The sequence below is a fragment of the Nicotiana sylvestris genome, chromosome 6, assembly GCF_000393655.2.
Source record: "Nicotiana sylvestris chromosome 6, ASM39365v2, whole genome shotgun sequence".
Taxonomy (NCBI): domain Eukaryota; kingdom Viridiplantae; phylum Streptophyta; class Magnoliopsida; order Solanales; family Solanaceae; genus Nicotiana; species Nicotiana sylvestris.
The window spans coordinates 138,218,265-138,240,137 of NC_091062.1; the positions used below are offsets into that span (position 1 = coordinate 138,218,265).

At 35.2% G+C, this 21,873-nt stretch overlaps 3 protein-coding genes across 4 annotated transcripts; 1 reads left to right on the forward strand and 2 right to left on the reverse strand.

Moving 5' to 3' along the window:
* Window positions 1–5,712: 5,712 nt before the first annotated feature.
* Window positions 5,713–13,156, forward strand: LOC104230205 (uncharacterized). Its single transcript, XM_009782944.2, has 8 exons — window positions 5,713–5,972; window positions 7,160–7,335; window positions 7,417–7,479; window positions 8,005–8,071; window positions 8,210–8,310; window positions 9,313–9,357; window positions 12,019–12,489; window positions 12,696–13,156. Exons 2-8 carry the CDS (start codon window positions 7,204–7,206, stop codon window positions 12,864–12,866), a joined length of 1,050 nt encoding a protein of 349 aa, XP_009781246.1. The 5' UTR covers window positions 5,713–5,972; window positions 7,160–7,203; the 3' UTR covers window positions 12,867–13,156.
* An 817-nt stretch (window positions 13,157–13,973) lies between these two features.
* LOC104230203 (small ribosomal subunit protein uS13z/uS13y/uS13x-like) lies at window positions 13,974–16,174 on the reverse strand. Its single transcript, XM_009782943.2, has 4 exons — window positions 16,075–16,174; window positions 15,839–15,999; window positions 14,427–14,615; window positions 13,974–14,287 (listed from the first exon to the last, which is right to left on the reverse strand). Exons 1-4 carry the CDS (start codon window positions 16,075–16,077, stop codon window positions 14,182–14,184), a joined length of 459 nt encoding a protein of 152 aa, XP_009781245.1. The 5' UTR covers window positions 16,078–16,174; the 3' UTR covers window positions 13,974–14,181.
* Window positions 16,175–17,389: 1,215 nt separating this feature from the next.
* LOC104230202 (succinate dehydrogenase subunit 7A, mitochondrial-like) lies at window positions 17,390–21,578 on the reverse strand. Of its 2 annotated transcripts, XM_009782941.2 has the most exons (5): window positions 21,391–21,532; window positions 21,213–21,281; window positions 19,382–19,402; window positions 18,937–19,039; window positions 17,390–17,756 (listed from the first exon to the last, which is right to left on the reverse strand). In XM_009782941.2, the coding sequence occupies exons 1-5, from the start codon at window positions 21,442–21,444 to the stop codon at window positions 17,683–17,685; spliced, it is 321 nt and encodes a 106-aa protein (XP_009781243.1). In that variant the 5' UTR covers window positions 21,445–21,532; the 3' UTR covers window positions 17,390–17,682. The 2 variants fall into 2 exon arrangements, with proteins under 2 accessions (XP_009781243.1, XP_009781244.1); XM_009782942.2 differs by lacking the exon at window positions 19,382–19,402 and having other exon boundaries at window positions 21,391–21,578.
* Window positions 21,579–21,873: the final 295 nt, after the last annotated feature.

The window sequence follows — 21,873 nt, forward strand, 5'->3', positions numbered from 1 at the left end:
GTTTAAGTTTCTGGAAAGTTAATATTTTTTCTCTCCATTAAAAAGTTAACAAACTCTAATTTGTTAATTTTAACGAGAACGGCAAGTATAGCCACTTCCAAGTTCCAAGTTGTCTCCCATTCTCTTTATTTCTCGAGTACCTCTATACTCTTACGTATTAGGTTTAGTTGACCTAATAATTTTGACATGGAGCATAAATTAAATCAAAGTTAAAATTTAAATTTAAATTTTTATGTTACATCATGTATTTTCATTTAATATATGTACGACTAAGTTGAGGTTGATGAATAACGTGAGAATTGAAATTTTGAGCAAATAAAAACGAGTTGCCCGCTTACCCAAACCAAGCTGCTTGCTTGCCCGTCCTACTTGCTTGAACTATTTATCACGTGTCGTGATCATTAAATGAGAACGAGACACGTAATTAAGTTAACTAGGGATAGCATGTGACACAAATTAAGTAAGTAAGTGTTCTACACTTCTAGCTTAAATGAAAGGACCAAATAAGTCCCTCAAAATGGGCTAATTGAGTCGGGCATAAAGACCCTTTTAAGGGATGATTTTATTCATTATTTCATTCATTTTTAGAGCATAAAATCATAAAATAAACCCCTACAAACTTCTCTAAAAAAAAATCACACAAATCCTAAGTGATTTCAAGGGATTCAAGGCGAATCTAGTGACGAAGAAACCCGAAGTACTTGCTAGTTTCTTTTCCTCTTCCTTGTGGTTGCATTGAAGGTTTATTCGAGGTGGGATGAACCTAAGTTTCGGCTGATTCTAAGTGGTGTGAGGCGAGTTTATGCTTCTCCTTCCTTTATCTAAGATTTTATGAATTGTAGCTTGATTGTAAAGACTAGAATTTGTAAGTTCTGAAAGAGTTAGCATGTTGTTGTTGTGCCACTATTGGGCTATTGTAAGCTTATTTTTTTAAGTGAATTCATGGCTGGTTTAGACAAGAAGAAGCTTATTTATGTATTGTTGGTTGTGTTATGCGATTCGAAAGAAAAGAGAATTGTTGGAAATATGTTTTTAGTAATTTGAAAATTGTAGTTATGTTGTTGTCGATTGTTGAACTATTTGGGAGGCGTTATTGCAGCATTTTATGGCTGGAAAATTGATGGAATAACCTAAGTATGTTGTGTTATTATTATCAATATTTTCCTATTAAAAAAAGAAAGGAAAAAGGGTTTGACAATATAGTTTTATTAGACATTAACCAAGCTTGACGTTCAACGTACTATTGTGTTGGTTGTATTCCGTATATCTATTGATTGTTTGGATTGTTGCTGCAATATAGGGCATGAGAAATGTAACAAAAATAGGGGAGATGATACTCGTTTTAATATAAAATAGGCTTGTCGTTCGTTGTATGATAGTTGTATCTTTCGTAGCTTAACGATAGCATTATTATAGTTGTTGTAAATTAAGGTGCGACGAGACGAGCTCAATGTGGTTATTGGACAGATTGTGATAAAGTATGTAATGGCTATCCCTTTCCTTTCATTGGCATGAATCCGTAGTAAGTACGAGTTGGATGAATGTTATACGAAAAAACGAATATTATAGAGATCGTATCTCAATAGGTGTTACATCTTTCTGTATGCTTCCATCGTATCTTATTGAGAGGGATTCCCATCCGCTTTATGTTGTTCCATGATGTTGGACAAAGATAGAGAGTTACATACATACCTTCCTCCATTCTATTATATACATGATATATAGCAAAGTATATATATATATTTTTTGTAGTCTGGCCACTTAGTCAATGAGATATTGCTATTGCCTATATGGTCGGTGAGAGATATTATTTCTTGGCCACTTGGTCAGTGAGAGATACTATTATCTGGCCTTATATCAGTGAGAGTTTATATTTGCATGGCCTTATGTTCACTGAGAGTTTATTGTTTCCTGGCTACTTGATTAGTAAGAGATACACGGAGCCTTATATGTGGCTGACTAACTATGATACTACTATATTGCATTGTGTCGAGTCAGGACAAGTGAGTATATCTCAGAGCATTCTTTGGCGTCTAGTTTACTATGCATTTTAGTTCAATTTCAGCTGTCAGTTATTCTATTGTCTTACATACTTGGTACATTATTTCGTACTGATGCTCCTCTTGTTGGAGGCACTGCATTTCATGTCTGTATGTTCAGATAGACAGACGAATAGACCTTCCCAGTAGATAGAGCGAGACATCAGCTTGATTGGTAAGCTTCACTCTCCCAGAGTTACTAGGTATAGACTTTGGAGTCCATTTTGTATATACAGACTTGATAAAAAGTTCGGGTCCCTGTTTCGACTATGATATAATTATGTATGTTTTGTATGTCAGTATTGTAACCTTGTCGGCCCTATGTACATGTTCAGTTTAGTATTGTTGGTTGTAGACATTCATGGTGACCTTGTCGGTCTACATAGTTATGTATATATGTTTGGATGTGTTTACTCTTCAGGTGAGTTAGATATTATCTTCAGATGATTTCAGTGTACGACTTTGTCACCCTTGGTTGGTATTGTCTGCTTGCAAGTAGGCCTTATCGGACTAAGTTGAGGGTTATCTCTCCATGATTCATAGTTATAGGGTGGTATGTTCGGGCCAAGTATGGCACCAAGTGCCGACCACGCCTCCCTAGGTTTAGGGCGTGACATTTCAAAAGTAAAACAAATGTAATTGTATAAACTTAAACGTCAAAAGGAAACTTAAATATTTATAGAGATAAATTTGCTCGTTGTTCCAAAAAGAAATTAAAAAATTCTCAAGGTCAAAGAATATGATTTTCGCTTTAATTTAGCCATCAAATATTTAATTATAGTGAAATTATGCATCTAAAAACTACATAAGAGTAGTTATTATATATTAACAGTGTCAGATTTTTGTTACACTACCAAGTTACTTAAAAGCACATAAAAAAGAAGTTATATTGGAAGACCTACAATATTTAAGGATCATTGTAGACTTAGTTAAAGATATGGTGCAATAAAAAATAAAATCAATGTCGTAATAACTAATAGTTCGGAATAGGTTTAATCGGAATAGGTTTAACTTGTTCGTACATGGAATTTAAACCTATTACTTTTTAATAAATATTTTTATTTTATCAAAAGTTTATATGCCAGCAAAAATATACAGAACTGTTAATTTTAATTATTATTAATATTACTATTACATTATATGCCAGTAAATTTCTTTTTTACTTTTATTTTTATTTTAAATAATAAACATATTAGTTGAGCTTAAATAGTGAAATATGATTTGTGAGGATTGGTACAAAATTGCCCATCTTCCACCAATTGAGCCAAACTGGCACCTAATATTAGTTTTTTGGTTCATTCCTACCTTTAAAACTAACAATCCAAAATAAATTAAAAAATATTGTAAATATCTATTACGTATCACTTTTCTATTGGTTTAACTTAACCCCACCCAATTAAACTCACTCGTATAACCTGTTATTTGCACCAACCTGACCCAATTCGAAAACTAGAGCTTGTAGGTACCTTCACTTTGAGAACAAAAGCAATTGACCTTTTACAGTCCACTTTTTGAAATAAAATAGGTTGTTATAAGAGCGTAGGATGACTGAAGCATTACATTTCTAATACATATAGGAACTCCGGCGAACACTCACAACGAACCACATTGAGATTTGAGAATATTGCATAAATGAAAAGTAATGTTCCACACTGTCATTTAATCTCTTTATTAGGTCTTATACACATGGTACAATATGTTAAAATTAAGATTATTATGCATCCAGATACTATGCCAAAAGATGGAGTGATTCTTGATGAGCCTATTCCAAGAAATTATGACAGCGCAACCTGAAATACAAACAATATTATCCATTTCAACACAAAGAGCTAGGCCTAACATAATATTAACAGAAAGCAAAGCTCAATATTGACACACCACTCAGATATCTATTATTAACCTTATTTTCATACGGAAGGAATAAACGGAAATCACATTAGAACTTCCAAATAAATCGCACGGAATTTGAATTTGCAAATTGCAATTGCAGTGAAGCAAGTTATGTTCAAAAGTCTCTGCCGAAGTAGCACCTTGCTTAGTTGAATTTGCACCAACCCGAACCAATTGCAAAATTACAGGTTATACGGGTAGGCACACATATTTTGTGATATTCCCCCATTTTAATTTATCTGAATCTATTTGACAGACACAAATTTTTTTTTTTAAAAAAGAAATTTTTTGAACTTGTAGTGTAAAATGAGGCACACATATTTTTGTGTGACTATAAATCATTGCATAAATGTAAATTGTTTTCAAATATGAAAATGATTCATTCTTTTTGGCACGAACTAAAAAGAAAATAAGTTCACATAAATTAAAACGGAGTATATAATAAATATTTACAATATTAAATTTATATTGGGTTGTTAGTTTTAAGAGTAGGAATGAGCCAAAATATTAGCGGCAGATAATATAGTTACTACGTAATAGGGTGACACTGAAAGTACGAGCATAACTTTTATAAATTTTGCTCAATAAGTGGACGAAAAATAATTTTGTACTAATTTTGATAGTTCATTTAGCCATTTTACATAAATTCAATTACAAGTAGCTTTTTGTAGGAACCCTCCAAAAGATGACAAGTGACTGTTATAATTGGTAAGAGTTTACTTAGTGATAAAATAGGGGGAAAAAAAAATATAAAAAAAATGAGTGGGCATGCGTGCCATCCACGTGATCAAATGGATGCCTTGTTGTAGACGGACAGTCGCGGTCGTCGGCTACTTTCTCACGGGTAGCGAGAAATTCAAACCTTTTGTTTTTTTCTCGTCGAGAAATTAAAACTCTTTTTCCCCTTTTCCCACGTATCTACTAGGGTTGTTCACGGTTTGACAGAAAATCGATTCAAATCGAAAATCGAATCAAATCGATTAAGTGAACCGATATTTTTTTTGATTTGGATTGGTTTTAGTTTTAAATTTTAAAAACCGATAATATTTGATTTGATTTTGGTTCTATTATAAAAAAATCGAAATAACCGAACTGAACCGATTAGTTATATAAAAATATGAATAATTATTGATATATGATATAATATCTTTTCGTAAATAATTTTAAATACTTTATGCATTTTAATTATTATTTTAAATTTTGATTTATCCTACTTATATCTTAAAAGATTGCCTAGGCCCAAAAGAATAAGAATCGACCAAATTTCTTTTCCTTAAGAGAATCTAATTCTCTAACCTACACACATACTTTTCCTAATAAAAGAGTTAGAAAAAAAATCTACGACAAGAGTAAAGAAAGCAAACTCAAATTGTAAAACTATAGTAGCTAAAGCTTGAGAAAGTAAACTTTTAGTTTGGTTTTTGTTCATTTTTCGCATAATCAGGCAAATAAACTTTCGGTTCCGAAATAAATATATAAAAAACATAAATTTAGCAAATTATTTTCAGATTGTCGTGTAGTGTTGTTTTACTATTATCGACTTATCATTAGCTTACTAAGAACCGAAAAATCGAACCAAACCAACAACAACCAAATCGATGGTTTGTATGTAATTTGGTCTGGTTTTGGTTTTAAAATTTTAAAAACGGATTAAATTGGTTTGGTTTTGGTTTTAATCAAACACCAACCAAACCGAACCCCTAATATCTACCAAAACGCCATTCTAACAAACTGGAACCAATCAGGTCACATCCGTAATAGTGATATGAAGAAGGGTCAAATTAGTATATTCTACTTTCACTGACCCTTCAGTCTGAAAATCGAAGCTTCTTTTCTTTCAGTATTTTTCTCCTATTTTGACTTGGAAAATTGTTTATGCCTTTATGGTATATTTCCTGAAATTGCCGTATTTTTTCTTTATTTGATAATATTTTAACAGTGTTGTGATCTTTGATTTCACCGTAAAGGAAGGGTCTTTGCCTAAGCAGTCAAATTCAGATTTTTCGTTCAGATCATTCTTGAATTGGCCTTTTCTTCACTGTGGTATGTTCAATTTGTCTCAATTCTTGCTCTTATTGCCATTTACCTTTTTGTATTTTGATTTAGTATTGAATTCTGGGTCTTGTGTTTCTTGCTTTTATTTGTTTTCTATTACTGTAATTTGCTGGAACTAATATCTAAGAACTTTACTTGATGATAATAATAGTAATAGTTTCACCTAAATTGGCTTTAAACAATAATAATAATAATAATTAATAGGAGTAGTATTGGAATTAGAAAGTGAAAAAAAATGGACTCACACTTTATTTTGGTTTTGAACTTTGAACTTGTTGTTATGTTCTTCCAGTAGTTGCTTGTTTTTACAGCTTAGTGTTGGATAACTAAGGATTTGTATGTTGGAAAATTTTGTCTTATTTGCCCTGTTAATCAACTTTACCTCTGGATCTTTGGAATCCAAGAGAACGGCTGAATTTAATTTGTTTATCAGGTTTCCTTAAATATCTGCTTATGTACAATTATTGCGGAAGCGTCCTCATTCCCAACCCTTTCTCCTATTACATCTACGTCTTTGTTTCTCTCTTATTGTTATGATGAGTTTGGAACGGGTATTTTTCTGATTGAATACAGTATGGCTCATCCGGATACAAGTAATTTGCACATAAGTACACACAAATTGCAACTATCATTGTTAGTCTCTGAGCATTTCCTCGATAAGTTTAAACTAATTTTTGATAATTTTATTGGTGATCCTTCAATTTGAGTGCCATTTGAAATTCATACTATTGAAGTCATACGAAACCATACGTGGATCTCAATTCCTAATGGTCAAGTTTATAAACAAGAACAACATAGTTTCCAGTTAAAAATTTTTAATCATCAACAGATCAAAGTTTTTTTTAACCTTGACTTTATAACATTGTATCCTCAGCAGAATCAAAAACTTATTTCATCTTTCACATTAAGATAGTGTTATTTCTTTTTTAAGGTAGGTATTATTGGCTAAGAAATTCCCTAGGAAAGTACAAACGTTCTGATACTTGTACAAAGTCCTATAGAAGATTTATGATACAATGTACTAGTTTCACTCCGCACTTTGTCATCCATGCGTGGATTCAAGAAGAATTCTACCACAGGCTAGCAAATCCAAATTGAATGCTCTTCAGTTGGAAAAGAAAAAAGAATCTATGTTTGGAACTGTTCTTTATTATTTCTGATGGTGCCATTTACAGGTTCTTTCTTCAGTGAGCTTGATATACCTTGAGTATAGGATATAATGCGTACAAAAGCACTTCTTGCTCAATGCTTGCCTGGTTTCATATCTCAAGACCGAGGGTGTCACATGTCAGTGATATCCGACAGAGATGTCCATCTTCCCTCACCAGCTGTAGAAATAGTTCCATCAAAGGTATGCCTTCTTTAGCTGTTTTAAAAAAATTTCCTTTGTTTTTCAGTTTTCTTGTTCCCAAATGTGCATTAAATTGTGCAGGCTGCTCATCCCTACAAATATGCTGGTGAGGCTGTAGATTTACAAGGAATCAATTTCTTCAAGGTACAAATAATTCACTTACTATGTTATTGGTATGAATTGTTTTGAGTGAAGTTGCTATATTAATGTCTTGAGGATGGGTGGCTACTCATAACTCATTCCATTTTTGAATTCGGGGAGCTGTACTTGGTCTCTGAGGAGGTGGCTGACATAGCTGGAAGTCACCTAGAACCGAGATTTCTGGCTCTAAAGATTGTTATCTTCTTTTGGGAAGTCATTGTATACCTGTACGTGTCCTAAATATATAAAATCTTGTTATAAAGAATTAACAATGTCCAAGAATCCTAAAAGTAGTCAATTTGACCCTAATAAGAGAACATGGCCATCTTTTTTCAAATTGAGAGAGTATGTTTTTTAGTCAGATCTGTGTTTTTCACTATGCTCTACTGCAGTATCCTGAGCTTGAATAGATATGCATAAAATCTTCTCCTTTTTTTTCCTTTCTTCTTTTTTCTTTCTTTCTGAGTGTTTAGCTGCTTGATGATTTTAATATTAAACTTGAATTGCACTTGTTTCTATATAATGCAGGGTAGAGTCAGTGTCGCTGATATAATTGGGTTCACTGGTTCAGAAGCAATATCCTCAAAGTCAGATGGTAGGTACACTTGCTGGTTTCTGCATAGGCCAAATGTAATAACTAATAAATAATTCCTAAGAGGTCTTGGTGTGAGAAATTGTAAAAGGGCGTTCAATAATGAATTTTAACTTCGAAAGTTGATCTGTTGCACTACAGGACATCTTAAATCTTGGGACAGCTCAATTGATCTTGTTAATGTTCTCAAGCATGAGATTCGGGATGGACAACTGAGCTTAAGAGGCAAAAGGGTACTTGAGGTACTTCATTTCAAACTGTTCGTTTGATTTACATGCATTTACCTATTTATTACCTCATCTTCACTATTGTTGGATTAACGTGGCATCTTTAGAAGAATCTACATCAATCTACGTACAAAATTTCTACAATGATCTGCTCAAATGCCATGTAGCTTTTTTGCTAAGTAGAGAGTATGTGATAAATGTATTACCTGTTTAGTAGCACATTTTTGGACTTGGTATCAACAGATTCTAAGAAGCATGTGTTAGAGGGTAGAAGCGGATTATCTTTATGGTTCCTTTTGGACACTACCAACTTGACTGTAGCACAAAAATTCCATCAAAATGGACCACTAATGGACCTTTTGGGACGTGGTATAAACGTTTTAAATTACCTTAGAAGACCTTGATGATGGGCTGGCCTGAGAGTAAGTAGAAGTTCATACAGAAATCACAAACCTTGGTTCAAGAGTAACCTTTTTGTGCCAATGGACCTCAGCATAGTCTTTTTTGAAAGTTAACTATTTGCCTCCAAGATAATAGGGCCCCTGAGATGCATCATTAGTTGGCGCCTTTTGAATTGTAGCTTATTTGATCAAAAGATTTATGCACATGATATACTGCATATACTCACAATGTGACTTGCCAGTGCATAAGATTTTTTTGTGAAATCTTTCCATAAAGCCATAAAGCATGTTGAAATAACTTGTGATTATTGTTGGTTAGTACGGATAATGCTAGCATTGAATAGGGTCTTAGTCCATCGTATATTTTGCTACTGTTATTGATGTTGCTTGAAAGCTTTATCTTTGACCTTTTAATACATTTCTTGGTGATTTGATGCTTAAATGACATGTTTGTGCTTATAGCTCATGCTTAGATTGCAGCTTTGCTTGTCATTTAGTCTATCATCTCTCTCATAGCTGTTGGAGTTGAAGTAACCATACCAAATTGTATTCCCATGTACCTCTCTTTCAACACTGGAAGTTAATTCTGTTTTCTTTTTTTACTTTTTGCTTTCAGCTTGGTTGCAGTCATGGGCTTCCTGGAATTTTCGCTTTTTTGAAGGTAACGGCTTTAATGTAGTTTTTGTGCAGAAATCTAGGACAAATATAATTTTGAAATTTGCAATTTCATTGGTGTGAAATGTTTAGGAAGTATTTCTAAAACTCAATCTGGGCACACAAAGGGTATCAACCGCAGAAAGTAAATCAGTTGATTTCTGAGAAGTCGTGTCATGATTATCGTATTTGTTACTAATCATCACCGAGCTATGTGCATTGTTTCGAACCAGGACTTTCAGAAAGAATTCCTTTAATCCCAAAATTGTCAGTATCCCGGGACTCTGTCTTAACATTCCTTTTCTGTTCCTTTATAAACCCCTCTCTTCTTGCCGAAATTTGGCTATACATTTAAAACTAGCATATCGTACGTCTCAATCTCAAGCTTGTTGAAGTCGTCTATATGAATCTTCACTATCCATCATACTTCATTTGTGCCCTCGTTTCATTCTAATATTCAATATTTTAGGCTCTCTTGACACTACAATGTTTTTGATATTTTCTACAGAGATACAAATCTCTAACAAGATTAAAAGACTCATAACAACTAATGGACCTAATTTAGGCAAACCAAATGGCTAACTCTCAAGTCGGTATGGATTCTAAGAGATGGTAGGTCGTTTGAGACAATTTCCTTGCATGTGATTTTAGGTCTATCTCGTTCGCATCATCATCGTTACGCTTAACACCTGTAGACCGGTGCATTTGGAGGTTGACTTGACCAAACCATTTCAGCGATGTTCTCACGTATTATCCTCTACTACTTGCACCTCTGCAGAATGTGTTTATTTCTGATCTTGAATAATTCAGTATGAACACACATTCATCTTAACATTCGCATTTCTGAAACACCCATCTCGTGGATATGGTGGACCTTAGAGGATATTTACCCCATATAACATTATTGGCCTAACAACCATTTTATAGAACTTACCTTTCACTTTGGTAGATATCCTTCTACGACGTAACACCCGATAGCATTTTTCTATTTCAACCTTCCTATTTTATGGGCCTAACAACCATTTTATAAAACTTACTTTTCACTTTGGCAGGTATTCTTTTACAGCGTGACACCCGATAACATTTTTCTATTTCAACCATCCTATTTTAACTCTATGTGTCACATTTTTATCTGTCGTATCATTCCTGGAGCATCGAGTTAGGTAATCTGAACTTTATGCTTTTTTAACTTTTAAGTTGTAACGGCACAAATTTACAAATCCAACTTGTAGATAACGAACGCTGTATTTGGGAATTCTATGATTTTCAAGAGATTTGCAAAGTTCAAAATTTGTGTGACAAGAAAGTGCCACCCTTACTAAAAGGAAAGTTTTATAGAGCAGTGGTTAGGCCTGCCATGTTGTATGGAACTGAATGTTGGCCGGTAAAGAACTCACACACCCATAAGATGAAAGTAGCAGAGATGAGGATGTTGAGGTGGATGTGCGGGCATACAAGGATGGATAAGATTAGGAATGAAGATATTCGAGAGAAGGTGGGTGTGGCCCCCATGGAGGACAAGATGCGGGAAGTGAGACTCAGATGGTTCGGGCACATTCAGAGGAGGAGCACTGATGCACCGGTGAGGAGGTGTGAGCGACTGGCTGTAGTGGGCACGCGGAGAGGTAGAGGGAGACCTAAGAAGTATTGGGGAGAGGTGATCAGACATGACATGGCACGACTTAGGATTACTGAGGACATGGCCCTTGATAGGGATTTATGGAGGTCGAGCATTAGGGTTGTAGGTTAGGGGAGAGTGTGAATATTTCTACAGCACAATAGAGGGAGACTATCCAGTTAGGAGTTAGACTAGGAATGTCATTAGGCGTCTATTGATGCAGGGCTTTACCTTCTAGTTGTACTATACCAGCCATCTATTTCGTATTTTCGTTGTCGTATCCTGTATTTCATATTTCATATCTCTTATATATTGTTGCTGTTTTATTACGCATTTTTACATAACTAATGTATCATCTCCTATTGCTTCTTTTGAGCCGAGGGTCTCCTGGAAACAGCCTCTCTACCCTTCGGAGTAGGGGTAAGGTCTGCGTACATACTACCCTCCCCAGACCCCACTTGTGGGATTATACTGGGTCGTTGTTGTTGTTGTTGTTGCGCAGAAGTATATCCTGGTCCAAATAGATATAACCCTGTTAATGGAGCACCTTTTGGATCTTGCCAGACTCTATATTTAGTGACAAGTTCTCCCTAAGCAATGATCACTAACGAGCAGTTTGAAAGGGTTCCTCGTGATTAGGCTGTGAACATGAAGACCTACTTGACCTGCAATGGAAACAACGGTTTTTGTGTAAGGTCCCAAAGCATAGAATCTTTTAAAACCTCATCGGGTCCTGTTTTGATCATTAAATTAGTTTTAAGAGCCTAAATGGTTCAGCTCCACAATTTGCATTCTTTGAGGATCTCACTGTAATTATCTTATTATCATCACTAGGGGGACTCGAATGATGCAGGAGGTGGATGTTAAGTTGAAATTTCAACTCATGTCACAACTCACAAGTGTGTGAATTCAAATGCCGGAATTACAAATTTATAGGAGTAGGACATGGTAGCTGAAGTCCAACTTGTAGTGAACTTAATGGGTATAGTTGCACGGGGCTCTTGGATTCAAGTTACTCAAATAAACTGATTTAAAATAACTTCTTTGCAGGGAGCTTCGACAGTACATTTTCAAGACCTCAGTGCAGAAACTATAAGATGCACCACCATCCCTAATGTTTTAGCAAACCTTGAGCAGGCCCGTGATAGACAGAGCCGCCAACCTGAGAGCCCTTTGACTCCTTCAAGACAGATTCTTGCTCCGGTGGTCCACTTTTATGCTGGAGAGTGGGAGGAACTCCCTACAGTCTTATCTGTGGTGAGGAATGATATATCCGAGGTACCAACAGGGATGAGCCTTAGCTTGTCAGAGGAGGATTTCATGGATGGCTGTAGTAGCCAAGAAGGTAGCATATTGGCGCAGGAGTCTTCCTTGAGGAGATCTAGGAAGCTCTCTGGAAGCAGAGCATGGGAGAGGGCTAATGATGCAGACAATGGCGAAGGTGGATATGATGTAATTTTAATGACTGAACTTCCCTACTCAGTGCCCTCCCTCAAGAAGCTACATGGGCTGATAAAGAAGGTAATACGTTACTATTTAACCATGCTGATGAGTTTCCCTTTTTAGCTCTTTAACTGATTTTATGCAACATCTATCTTTTTCTAATCTATATTGGAGTATCTGACTATATGTTACTGCAATTTTCTATTTGCAAGTGCTTCTTTCTGTATGTTGCTGATTTAATTTGAATAGTGCTGTAACAATTTTTCACCTTCTTAAACCACCAGTGTCTGAGGCCTCCCTATGGAGTAATATACCTGGCTGCTAAAAGGAATTACGTGAGCTTTAACAGTGCAGCACGGCATCTGAGAAGCGTGGTAGACGAGGAAGGTGTTTTTGGCGCCCATTTAGTGAAAGAGCTAACAGACAGAGAGATCTGGAAATTCTTTTTCAAATAAAAGGCATTTCTTCAACAGCCGAAATTTTATTCATCTAACATTGTTCTTACTTTTATGCTTCTATATTTATTTATCTTACATGCGTTATGTGATGATAGATTGACATTATACGTGGCTTTGAGTCCTGTTAGTCTACTTATGTAGTTATTTTTGCTTGTGGACCTTTTCTTCCTTATCTTGAAGGTGTAAATTAAATGTATATTTTCTTGATTTATACATGATGTAATGATTCTCCACTTGGGCTAGATTGAAATGTCACATTAATCATAATTCCTTTGATTGGTTTGAAAGAACTCTTGCAATTTTTGTTGTTTCATGGTCAAATATGCATGTCTAGTTTCCCATGAGTTTTCTTGCTGTTGAGATAAATGAGTCGATGTCTAGCTCCTACTATGTGACAATAGTGTGTACAAGACCTGGAGCGTGAGAGGGATTCTATTATTACCAAAATGAAAAAATTGCATTATTGTGGGCTTCTTCTTCTATCCAGTAAAGCCTCTACCGACCCTTTTACTTTTACTTTTGGGCAAAATGTCTTGATTACTTAACTCAGAAGCATAAAGATAAAAATTATGTTGTGATAATAAATTAAAGGGATCCCTAACTAAATAAACTACCTTGATAAGAAATCTAATTTGGTTGCGTTGCTTAAAAATCAAGATCGGAATCCTTTTTTTTATAGATAATCAGTCATCTCATCAAAAGACATTTCACCATTCCAGGACGTTAGAAGTTAAAACCAACGGAGAATAGCTTTTAGGTTTACCTTGCTGATGCTATTTCCATTGTCCACTCTTTTTAACCTCTTTTTGAAGCAACATTGTACACCTTTTGTTCATATTTTGTTAGCTGGTAATGGTTCGTGAATGACACACTAGCCAGCAAAACAAAATCACACATACTTGTGACTTGGTTTTTGATTGAGGGCAATTGAAAAACTTTCTAATATCCTATAGTAGGACCTCCCTCTGCAACCTGTTGACTGAAAGTACAAAAGATATTGAAAATTCCCCCTTGGTATTCTTTCATGTAAGACACCATGTCATGCAGATTAAAGTACTAAAAACATTGAAAATTTTCCATGAGACAACGAACACAAAATGCATATCAAACAAAAACCATCAACGGCATCAAAAATTGAACTTCATCACAAACGAGGACAAGTAGATAACACATCCTTCAAAAGCAATGCTGCTCTATAGAACTCAACCCGATACATTCAACAAAATCATAAAGCTAAGTTCATTCAAACCCTCTTGTTGCATATGAAAATGATATAGCATAAAACATGCAAAATTGGCTCCGGAGAAGGTGACTATCGTTTCTTGGAGACACCAACAGTCTTCCCCCGGCGACCAGTGGTCTTTGTGTGCTGACCACGCACTCGAAGACCCCAGTAGTGACGCAAACCGCGATGATTCCTGCCACCATCAGATATTTAGATAAAGGATAAGCACAGACAAGAAAGGTTTTCCTACAACTTGTACCAATAGTAGTTGGTTGAGAATTTCCAATAAAACATGACATGTTAACAACAAAGTAGAGAAGTAAAAGACCAACCTGATCTTCTTCAGTCGTTCCAGATCATCCCTAAGCTTCATGTCCAGAGCATTAGATGTAACTTGTGAAAACTTACCATCCTTGTAATCCTTTTGCCTATTCAAAAACCAGTCAGGGATTTTGAATTGACGAGGATTTGCCACAACAACCATCAAGCTATCGAGTTCAGCAGCAGAAAGCTCACCCGCCCTATAGAAAAGAGTAGCAGAAATTTAGATAAATTTGCAAGAACTAAAATACCAAGGCAGGAAAACTTAGCGCAGCACAAAAGTTTAGAACAGTCGGCACGGAAATGTTGCGTGGTAAAAAGGCCCCTTTAACAACTACTAATTAAACATATTGGTAAAAGATATCGGTTCGGACTCGGTTTGGCAATTCTGTTATTGGGTAAAACCGATAAGCCAACAAGGGTTAACTAATTTACTAGTTTATCCTTAAGTATATACATACTAGGGTTTCATATACATAGTTCTCACTTCTCAGTTTCTCCGCCTCACACCCTGTCACCCTCGTCACCCTCACCAGTTCTCCACCAGATGGATTGCCTTTGCTTGCAAATTCAACCACTGATTTTTAAATCAAAGTTTTTCTTGGAAGACTCAAGTCAAGTTTCACTAAGATGGAACTTTAACTAGTCGTCCTGTTACTCAATCAGATGATGTGGGTACTTTTGGCAGCAAGAAAATCTTACAATTAGAAGAAACATTTTCTATCAAAAGAATATTGATCAATTGAAAAGGAGAACGAATGCCAATATATCTAAGCAACATTAAACAGAATTGTTCTCATTTGCAGAATCTGTTTTAGTTTTATCTTATCGGGTAAACCGATAACCGAACCGATAATGATCAATAACCAATTAACTGATAACCGATAATCAATATCTTATCGGTTTGGTTATCAGTTTATCATATTTATAAACTGATAACCGATAGGCAAAACCAATAATATTCATAACCGAACCGACCGATGCCCACCCCTAGCTCACCTCGACTAAAGATAGCAGGTACCTTTTTGATGAAGAAACGAAAAGTCACGTACCTAAAGATAGCAGGTACCTTTGCAAATCATATGCTAACTTCCTCACCCAACTATTAGTTATTTCTCAGAAAAATAACAGCAAGGCGTAGAATACAAACCAAATATAGTTGCGGAACGAATCATTAGGTATCCATTTCAATTTTATTTTCGCGATGGAGCATTCTCTATAATGAAAATATAAATCCAAAACTCGAGGTAAAATGGGGGATCTAAATCCAAAATTGGAGACAAAAATAACAGTACATAATACTCCAATAACACATAAGCATACCGAAAAGGTTTAACAGGCTTAGTTGCAACAAAAACAATGATGAAATCAAAATTAGAGCTTCATTACGTATTAGTAGGAAGAGAAAAAGAAAAGGGAGTACCTCTTGCTCATATCGATATCGGCTTTCTTACAGGCAATATTAGCGAAACGACGGCCGATACCTTTGATAGATGTCATTGCGAACATTATCTTCTGTTTCCCATCAACGTTCGTGTTTTGCACACGAAGTATGTGCTGAAATTCTTCATTTGCAACCAGCGACTGCACCCCAAAACCAAAATCACTAACAATTCTAAAGACCAAACACATACATACATATGCATATATATATCTTACCATGGCTACGGTTTCGAATCCGACTCTGCGGTGCGGCTGCTTCGTTTACTCCTGAAGAGATACAGAACTACCAAAACCCTAACGCTGGTCGAATAGTATCAGCTTATGTATATATGCGAAAAGGACAATATAGTAATTGACCATCTAGTGAAGCTATTTTGTAATTTGCACTTGTAGTGCAGAGGGTTTGGTATAGTGACAGTTGACTCTCTTAAGTTTTACAGGATTTTAAGAAAATATTGTTTGCTTAAGAAAAAGTTTAAGTTACATCCTAAAGATCTCAATAAGTAAAGATTAGTTTTGCAACGATAATAGTCAACAACAACAATATACCTAGTGTAGTCTTACGAGTGGGTCTGGGAGGATAGAGTATACGTAGACCATACCCCTGCCTTTAAAAAGGCAAAGAAGTTGTTTCCGGAAGACTCTAGACTTAGGATGAGAAAATGTTAAACCATTAAAAACTCAAAATCAGAATAATAATAATGATAATTAATGAACAAATACATCAAAAAGTAATTGCATAGCACATTGAATAATTTTTGCTTCACCTTCAAATTTTAGAAAAGACAATTGTGCAAAATAAAATACCCTAGTAATCTTTAACACTGTTAATTGACTTTTATTACCCATCTTTCTCTAAGATGTTTACTCTATCATGTCATTTAAATTGAGCTCAAAAATGTATATTTTTATAAATTCTTTCTTGGAAGACGTATGATTTTTAAGAGTTAAGTATGTTTCCATCCTTCTCTCCCTAAAGCCTATTGTTTCACGTTCAGTATTTCTTCTCATGTGATACTTATACATTTATGGTGTTTTTCAAATTTACATTGCTTCTCGACGTATAATCAATTCTCTTCACTTTTTTTTTTTTTTTTTTTTCATATTGAATATCCCACAAGAGACTTCTTAACATATGTTCATCGAAAAATATCTACATTTCATTCCGTTATTTTTCTCATTTTCTGACTCATTCTAGTTTCCTTACAGGAAATAACCCCATTGTAGATAAGATTAAAAAAGAAAGAGGTTGTATTTTACTTGATTGGGGACCAATCTCATTTAACAATCAGATAATCTCTCCCCAAAGAACTATAGAGCATGGATGATCACTAGCAAAGATGTGATTGACAATACAAATAGCAGAATAGACTAGTCTCTTGCAAGAGAAATAAATTATGTAGATAAACAAATGCAAGTCCTTCACCCTACATTATTTTCCATCCCCTTATACATGAGGCAGTTTGCCTTGGTGCACACAAAAACCAAAATTACTTCCAAGATCTGAAGATCCATCGTGTTAGTCACAGTAGAAGTGAAAGCACCATATAATTGAAGGTGAGAAAATCTCACCAGGCATCACGTGCATTTTAGAGCATTCAAACATAAAGTTAAAAAAAAAAACCAAAATTTGCATGCAAAGTTCTAGGCGTTGGGATGCAACCTCAACTGTTTGAAACCACTTTATTTTCATACCACCAACCCAAACAAAAGTTAAAACACGAGTTTCATGTACTTAGATATACCCATCCTTCATTATCCCATTTTCCCCATGTTTCGAAGAACAAAGGCAGTGAAAATATGCAAAAACAGAATGATCTGCCATTATGCGCTTCCTTCTGTGTTCTTCCTTGCTTCTTCCCGCATAACAGCTCTCACATATATCTCATAACAACATCCTGTAAATATAAGTTAGATAGATCAGAAGACGGCTTCAGAAGTATTAGACAATCGGACGAAAATACTGAAATTTTACAAAAAGATTAATATCAATTGTAAATTGCACGCAAAATATCCAGCACGGTATAAGGATCAGAAGGCCTCCCCTCAGATCCGGGAGTTACCTAGCTCCAAAGATGCTATTCAGTAGAAAAGCAAGTAGAACTGCTTTTGCAGGATTTCAGAGTTAGTGCAAAAACAGCAGCACAATAAGCAGTAAAAAGATGCTGTAAGGAACGTAACTGATGGTATCTGAATAACAGCAGCTGGACATAAATAAACAGAGCAGAAGCTTCTTAAACTCTTTAAACAGCTTCGGATATGAATGAGAAGCCAATGCTTATGAAGGCTGGAAATTGATTGTTGCAAATTATATTAAGAGCAACATAGAGATCATGTAGCCATAGAGATCATGTAGCCATAGAGATCATGTAGCCTAACAGCAGCAAAAGGCGGCTGATAGCATATATTGCACCGACTATACAGAGCCTCTGAACAAGATCTGGATACAACTCAACATAACAGAAGGCTTTAAATTTTTTTCTTTTCTTTTTTGGGGGTAAATAGATAATAAAAGAAGGTTTTAAAATATTTTCCTTGGCTTTGAAGAAAATGAATGAGAAACCAATGAAATTAAAATTGGAATCTAATTATCGTTGCAAACTAAAACTAAATACGAATGCAGAGTCTTAACACCAGTAGTAACAGGCTGTTGCTACACTCTGATCAAAATTGTTTGGAGACTCTGATACCTATTAAAAGCCACGAATCAATAATAAGCAAGAACCACAGTGTTTGCCCAATGAGTCTTAAGATTATTTTTTATAAGGTAAGATTTTTATTGATAAGCAAGAAGCACTAAAAAGGTACTGTGGGGACTCTTGTGGGGACTCTTCTGATTGTTCTTATTTCAATATCTATAAGTTGGAGAAAAAGAGGGGCATAAAGAAACCTTATTTCATTAGAAATGTAGAGGGAGATTCACAATCTTATTGAAAAGAAACATAGTCAGCTGACTTGATAAAGTAATTACTTCGCAATTCCAGATTGCATATCCTCACTCCCTTAGGATAGTTATATCTACATTCAACAAAAAAATAAATAAAGCAAATCCAGTATATGGTGAAGAGATTAGCAAACCTGCTACAACAACAATAGTTAGAACATCTCCCACCCTTTTAAGGTTCCGCACACTCTGTTTATGCGACTTAAAGCGTTTCAAGGAGGGATCCGCTGCCAAGAGCTGCCAATAACATAAAAATTTGACAAGGATAAAGCAGATGAAAAAAAATACTAGAATAAGTTATGGAAACAACTGAGTAAGTACAGAAGGGAATCCAATTTATGGAATTAATAGCTGACAAACATTTTGCCAAGGGAAATGTAATAATTTAACAATTAAGAAGCATGCACAAAGAAACATCAAAACTCATGCTCATTCAGGCACACATATAATCATATATGTTGGGAACAAAATCGGATTGACAAATAAACCCATCCCAAGCAACACATACTCGAGTTAGATAAAATATAGATATCCCAAGAAGAGTTTATTTATCAAAAAAGCCCAAGCAATAGGAAATACCTTTGGTACTTCTTGAACATCCTGTAACATGGAAGACACTCTGTGTAAAGTCATTTTGCACAAATTTTGTCATTGTTTAGCTTACTATTACACAGAGAAAGAATGTAACAGTATTTTTCTCATTGCTACCAGTGGAAAACCACCATCTCATGTCAAAGCAAAAAAAGAAAAGCACCTGATAAAGACTCTTGTGACCTACACAACCCAATTTGGTACACATTTCTCCAGGTTGAAGTATATAACCACATAACCAATGAAGCTAAGCTAATTTGAAGTTAGACCGCTATCGATACGTGTGAAAGTGGAAGTCGATATGTAAATACAAGTGTCAATAACACGATTAACATGGTTTCCGACTTAATCAATAAATCAAAAGTCATATATCTTCACTTTTCCAAAAGCTGCATCAGGTGTTCTAATTTTGTTAATTTTTTTAAATAAAGGTACGGAATGAACATATGATTAACCGAAAACCCACTTTGTATCATTTGAGAAGGCGCTTATTGGAAAAAAGAAGAGAGAAACCTCACAATGCAATTTCTTGAAGCATTTCCAGATGTTAATTATCAATGAGCCCGTTTATAATTTTGACTGTACAATATCATCGAATGAGGCAAACAACATCATATGCCACTCAACTATATAAAGGACCAGCCCTAAGCCTTTGGAGAGCTAAAGCTCTTTAGAAGAAGATGCTCTCTTCTGAAACAATGCACAACATGGATCACATAACTAAACTACTTCATGAAAATACATTGACTTTCTATTAGTTTATCTAGCTTTAAGGTATCTGGAAGATATATGGAACAAAGGGCCTATTCCTACACATCTCCCAATACACCAACATCAGAGCAATATTACATAAAAGGAGTTGCTCCCTCCTTAATCGTGCGGAGCAGTGTTGTCAAAAGCGAAAAACTCTTCTAAAAAGCGCTCCAGTTCGATTGGGGCTTTAAGCGCAAAGCGCAAGTAAAGTGTGGGCTTTTAGTTTAAGAAAAGCGCAACTAAGGAAAAAAAATATATACATATGTAATTCAAGAAAAAAGAAACAGACCCATTCCTAATGTCTTTGTCAACAACTAATATACTCATTTGCTGATAATATTTGTCGTTTAGCACCGCTGGATTCAAGATAGAACTCATGGGCAATGAGGCACACACCTTAGTGCTTTGCCTACATTGAAGCGCAACTTAAGCAAGGTGAAACGCCCTCCCTGGGTTTTTCTGAGCTTCAGGGCTTAAGCGCGCTAAAATGAGCCTTTGACAACATTGGTGCGGAGAAGCTTAACACCCACATTTACAATGTCACACTTGAAAGAGATACATCTTCATTTTCCCAAACTCAAAATTTTAGTAACTGCAGTTAAACAAAATCAAAGCTGGAAAAGGAAAAAGTTGAATCCAGACAAGTATTCTCTAAAGATAATGTAATTGAGCAAAATTCTACAAGTAAAGAATCACTTGTGTGTGTTCCCTTGATAAAATAGACAAACAGCACTTATATCTTAAAAATGATAGTAACAAATTTGAAAATCAATAGCATCATGCCCAGTTAGCAAACGATGCACGTAGAAGTTGACATCCAGCTTCTTCCATTGGCAACCTCGAGCTAATAGTTTTTTTTTTCTTTTCGATTAAGTTATAATCACTCAATAGCTAACAGAAATCTCATGGGTACACCAAAAGCTCACTAAAAACAAAAATTTCCCTTATCTAAGCCATCCCAAGTAAAGCTTCAAATCTAAATGTACTGCAGAATCGGATCTTTGAAGTGAAAAAGAAAAAAAAAGCAATCCGAGAAACAAAAAGAGGGGAAAGTGCAAGTACTCACAGCCTTCTCGCGAGCCCCGGGTTCGATATGGATTCCACGTCGTGATCGCATCAAAGTTTCATCAGCTTTCTACAGTATGATTAAAAGAGAGATTTCATAGAATCAAATCGTCAAACATTTGGTATTACCCATCAATAAATGCAAAAAGGGTAAACCCAAATGAAAAGTAAGAAAAAACCTGAGGATTGTGTCGAAGCTTAGACAAGGCTGTTTTGTTGAGCAAAAACGCCATTCTTTCACGAATCAAGACAGAGGCAGAGAGCAAACGCAGAAGAAGAAAATGATGATTCGAGTCTCCCGAGACAGCACCAAACAGGAAATTGCTAGTGTATATTTTTTGTGAAATGGGGTTTTGGAGGAGATGTGATTTACAGAGAACTCCCTAATTTCCATAAGAGGGTAAATAAACCCCTTAAAGTTTCAATTTGTACAGACAAATCCTGAATAAGATATAATGAAACGTATAATTATCTAAGATAATATTTATACTTGTTTGACCAAAAAATATAAGTCTTGGTTCAAATAATTAAATTTATATAAATAAGGGTTAATCTTAGCTAGCAATAATATCCTTAGATGTGGTTTTCAAAGAAGCAATAAATACTGGGCAAGTACGGTCGGACAGTGGCAGTGATATGTAGTGAATATTCCCCAAATCAGA

Bases quoted from the DNA above. Each gene is read 5' to 3' on its own strand.
- LOC104230203 (XM_009782943.2), bottom strand. The intron at 14,616-15,838 runs GTACTCCCTTTT...TCTTTTCTATAG, and splicing joins GATATCGATATGAGCAAGAG to GGCGGGTGAGCTTTCTGCTG. The intron at 14,288-14,426 runs GTTGGTCTTTTA...TGATGGTGGCAG, and splicing joins GAACGACTGAAGAAGATCAG to GAATCATCGCGGTTTGCGTC.
- LOC104230202 (XM_009782941.2), bottom strand. From the start codon at position 21,444: ATGGCGTTTTTGCTCAACAAAACAGCCTTGTCTAAGCTTCGACACAAT. The intron at 19,040-19,381 runs GTATTTCCTATT...TGTTATTGGCAG, and splicing joins ATGTTCAAGAAGTACCAAAG to CTCTTGGCAGCGGATCCCTC. The intron at 17,757-18,936 runs GTTTGCTAATCT...TTATATTTACAG, and splicing joins AACTATTGTTGTTGTAGCAG to GATGTTGTTATGAGATATAT.
- LOC104230205 (XM_009782944.2), top strand. From the start codon at position 7,204: ATGCGTACAAAAGCACTTCTTGCTCAATGCTTGCCTGGTTTCATATCT. The intron at 7,480-8,004 runs GTACAAATAATT...TATATAATGCAG, and splicing joins AAGGAATCAATTTCTTCAAG to GGTAGAGTCAGTGTCGCTGA. The intron at 8,311-9,312 runs GTACTTCATTTC...TTTTGCTTTCAG, and splicing joins GAGGCAAAAGGGTACTTGAG to CTTGGTTGCAGTCATGGGCT.